The sequence below is a fragment of the Cryptosporidium hominis genome (assembly GCF_000006425.1).
Source record: "Cryptosporidium hominis TU502 chromosome 8 CHRO018049, whole genome shotgun sequence".
Taxonomy (NCBI): Eukaryota; Apicomplexa; class Conoidasida; order Eucoccidiorida; family Cryptosporidiidae; genus Cryptosporidium; species Cryptosporidium hominis.
The window spans coordinates 1-4484 of NW_666957.1; the positions used below are offsets into that span (position 1 = coordinate 1).

The 4484-nt window shown below is 28.1% G+C and overlaps 2 protein-coding genes across 2 annotated transcripts; both read right to left on the bottom strand.

Moving 5' to 3' along the window:
- Positions 1–723: 723 nt before the first annotated feature.
- Chro.80136 (hypothetical protein) lies at positions 724–2247 on the bottom strand. The annotated part of the gene is made up of 1 exon (XM_660369.1): positions 724–2247. The coding sequence occupies one exon, from the start codon at positions 2245–2247 to the stop codon at positions 724–726; it is 1524 nt and encodes a 507-aa protein (XP_665461.1).
- A 798-nt stretch (positions 2248–3045) lies between these two features.
- Positions 3046–3822, bottom strand: Chro.80135 (cholinephosphate cytidylyltransferase). The annotated part of the gene is made up of 1 exon (XM_660370.1): positions 3046–3822. The coding sequence occupies one exon, from the start codon at positions 3820–3822 to the stop codon at positions 3046–3048; it is 777 nt and encodes a 258-aa protein (XP_665462.1).
- Between the last annotated feature and the right edge of the window lie 662 nt (positions 3823–4484).

A 4484-nucleotide genomic window follows, 5' to 3' on the forward strand; every position in this document is an offset into this window, starting at 1 on the left:
TTTTTCCACTAGAATCGCCCCATATTTTCCAATTTGAATCAAATTTAATATATTAAAAGCTTTATTTTGGCATTTTATATTACAGAGAAAGTAAGCAATAAAATATGTGAATTATTGAAAAGAAGGTTTAGTTAAGTTCTTTGAATATTTATAAATTAGCAATAATGATTTTACTTTGTATAAATAAATAATTTCTTTCCTATTTAGTTAACTTAATACAATTTTTTTTTTCTTACATTTTTTGTATATTTCTAAATCAATTATCAACCACGAATATATACAGAATATTAGATTTATGTATTCATACGTATTTGCATTTGCATGTGCATGTATATGCAATTTACACGTAATATATTTAATATCCACATAAATAATACCGTTATTGTATTACATAATATACCGGTATATAAATATAAAAAAATTAATGTGGAAACCAAATTTTACAACTTTATTAATAAATGCAAATAAAAATGAGATAGAATTAAAAGATTGAAGAAAAAAAGAAGCATATGAGTATTAATAATGATAATAATAATAATAATAAGTGTATTGTTTGTATACTACTTAAATTAAATATTAATCAAAGTAATTTGGTTTAAATCTGAAAATGTTTTTAAATTGTAAATTATTATTATTATTATTAATATTTAATATTTTAAGTATTTTTCTTTATGATGTATTTTGAATAGAAAATATTTATTTAATCTCTCATAAAGAAAATATTTATTGTAGTAAATAAATTGTTGAAATGATTATTGAGAATATGAATACAAAGTTATAGATTGATGAAGAAACTGAAAAGGCTGATCCATCTTTATCAGTATTTTTCTCAACTGCACTTTGTTTGTACATAATGTGTCCATCAGAATCAAATGTAAATTCATCATCAACTTCTTGATCACTTTCACAAACTCCATTCGGACAACTTCCAGAGTTAGTATTGTTAAGATCAATTTCTAGATTGTTCTGACCAACTGGAAGAATATCAAATGTTGTAATGTTTGCTACCTTACCATTTAATAGTAAAGATCCATTAAATGGAAATTGTTGTGTTAAATTGTTCTTCAAAATAGAATCTTCAACTACACCAGTAAAATTTGTTCCCTTCAATGTATTTGTTAAGTTGGTCAGTCCTGTTAAATTAGTTGTTTCTTGAAGAATAGATAAAGTTTCATTGATTGGAGCCATTAAAATAGCAACTTTTGAATCTAGATCAACATTTGTCAAGTTGTTTAAATTATTCTCAATAGTTGTTGTTGTTTGGTTAACTGCAACAGATCTAGTTTCTTTGATTTGGTCTAAAATGGTTGAGTTTAATGGTAAATTTGAAGTTGTAGCATTTTTTATCTGTTCAATTGAGTTTAATGTTTGATTTACAATGCTTTTTGTGTTATTTAAAATATCAATACTCATTGTATTGTTGAATGTATCTACTAAACTTGCCTGATTCGTAGTCATATTTGTTAATTTGCTTAATCTACTTGCTTCTTCCTGGGGATTCACTTCTTCAACATCTTGTGAATTATCTTCAGAAAGACCTCTTAAACGTCTTAAAGAATTGATTTTTAAACTTGGAGCTTCTGTAGTAGTAGTAGTAGTAGTAGTTGTTGTTGTTGTTGTGGTGGTAGTAGTAGTAGTTGTGGTGGTAGTAGTTGTTGTTGTGGTGGTAGTAGTAGTAGTTGTTGTGGTAGTGGTAGTGGTAGTGGTAGTGGTAGTAGTAGTAGTGGTAGTGGTAGTAGTTGTTGTAGTTGTTGTGGAAGTAGTAGTAGTGGTAGTAGTTTTATGTGGCTTATATCCATGATGATGATGATGATGATGATGATGATGATGATGGTTGTAGCCATTATTGTATTCTCCCTTCTTTCCTTTAACAGTAGTTGTGGTGGCATTAGAGTCCTTTGATGCTTCGGATGACTCTTTCTGTGCAATATCAATCTCTTCTCTTTCGCTGAACTTGTCCATCTCCTCATTTGTAAGCCCAAGATTTCTTTTTTTCTTGATCTTTTCTAGGAAATTCTTAAGTGGGTTTTTTTCATCATCTGTATCACTTGAATCTGATGAAGAAGTGTCATTTCTCGATGCTTTTGTTGAATTTTTTGGTGGGCTTACATAGGAAGAATTCCCAAATGTGGATTGATCTGTTGAAACTGCTGATTCAGTTGTTAAAATCAATTCTTGAGAATTTACATTTAAAGCTGAAATTGCAAATACCAAAAAAAAAATTATTGCACTAAGTAAACTCTTCATCTTTTTGTTTTTTAAAATTATATTAATGTATTTCAGAAACACCGAATATATGCAAATATTTATATAGATAAATATATATAAATAAGAATATATTTATTTATTAATAATATTTGTTTGTACTTGAATTACACTCAAGATTTATTTTCTTTATTATTATACTTGTTTTTTCGAATTCTATTCAAAATAATTATTCCCTTGTATTCATTTCCACTGTGGGTATGGTGCAAATTTGCAATATTTAAATAACTTCAGTAGATCTTCCCGCCATTATCGGTCGAAGAGTAGTATATCTTAAATTATATTTATAATATATATCTCCTATATACTTTATATATAATGAATATCCACTTTCACCCCTCATTATTACTCGAATTTTTGTTTAGAGATCTCTGATAACTATAACACATTGCTCGACAAATATTAATTCATTCATTCCCATTTAATTTCTTCTTAATAACAAAAATTAAAACAATTAATTCATTTGCTATTCCTGATTTTTCATTATCGATTTAAAAAAAAAAAAAAATTATGTAATTAGTTTTTAAAAAAAAAAAAAAAAAAAAAAAAAAAAAAGTGTGCACCTGCATACCGGTATCAGACTCTTTTTTCATACACAATAAAAAACACGTAAGCATTATACTTTTTTGTCCACATTAAAAAAAAACGCATGCAGGTAAAATGCATGTTTGCGGCCGGGAATTTTTCGAAGAAAGACAGTAAATTATTATAGGGTAATAGATATAGGAGTAGTAGTAATAGTAGCAGTATATCGTCTACCAAAATGACTAATTAATGCATTTACTTGAAGGAAGGAGATTCACCCTCGGAAATACGATTTTCTCTGAATAACGATCTCATTGGGTCAAATGTTCTGGCAAAGCCTTCAAGATACTTTTTGGAAACTCCTCTCCAAGCATCAAAAGATTTGTGAATTTGATTTCTAATATTATCAACACTCTCGTCGAATGTAATACCTAGTGGCCTGTCAGTGAGAGTCACTTTTGTTAATTCATTAGTAACTTTCTCACCCCATCTTTGAATACCTTTCTTCATTTGGATTTGATTTGCCTTCATATAACCAATATTCAATTCATCTGGAGTCACACCTCTCTGTAAAGATCGATCAATATATTCCTCATAATTCTGAAGAATTCTTACGACTAAATCTGTTGTAGAAACACCTTTTGTTCTTTGAGTAGCTTTAAATTTACCACAGCGTTTAAGCCATCCGTAAATATCATCTTGGTCGTACGAAATTACTGGCTTTTCTTCACTGCTATTACAATCTGTATTTGATGAATCTTCTTCATCTCTTTTTTTCTGCTTTGCAACATATGGAACATCGTCATGTGCAACAAAATCTATCTTATGCTTTTCAACAAATTTCTCATCAATTACCCATGGACATGGAGATATGATCTCATCCACCCATTTTACATGTCTTAATGTTTCTGTTCTTTCTTGTAAGGTTTGTACCGTTCTTCCTTTTAATCTGTGTGTTTCTTCATCACTTGCTACACCTACTATTAAATGAGTATTTGGATACATCTTTTTAGCCTGTTCTAGTTGTCTCATGTGTCCAAGGTGAAGTAAATCATACACTCCATCGGCGTAAATTCGAATTTTTCTATTCGTATCGCATTCTTTATCATTTTCCTGTCCATCAGCTAAAATATTTTTATTAAATATATCACTTTTCTCATCATCAATAAAGCTTCCATTCTCAGAACTATCCTCAGTAAGTATTTCACTATTCTTCTTGCATGAATTTTTTTTACATATTCCCTTTATTACTTTTGGTTTAGATTTACAACTCTATTTCAGTTAGTGTTTTTTTTTAAGTAAAAAATTAGTATTACTATAATAATTATTCAGTCATTTATATTAAACTTACAATGTTGCCTTCCATATTACTCATATATCTAAGACTTTATTTTCCTTTAGTATATACTTATTTACATCCACATATATTAGATTCTTTTATATTGGCTTTCCGATTAAAAATATGCAAGTATTAGTGAAGAACTATTAATCCTCGTAATTTTACTTCTTTCATAATTTACCTTTAATAAATAAAAATATATATATATATATATATATATGCATATATATATATTTATTTATTTATTTAATGCTTAATAATCCTTTTTTTCCCTCAGTAAATTATTACATACAACGGTACCTTTGAGCGCCAAATTTGAGGGGGAGGCCCAAAGTTGATAATCAAGCAAAACGAT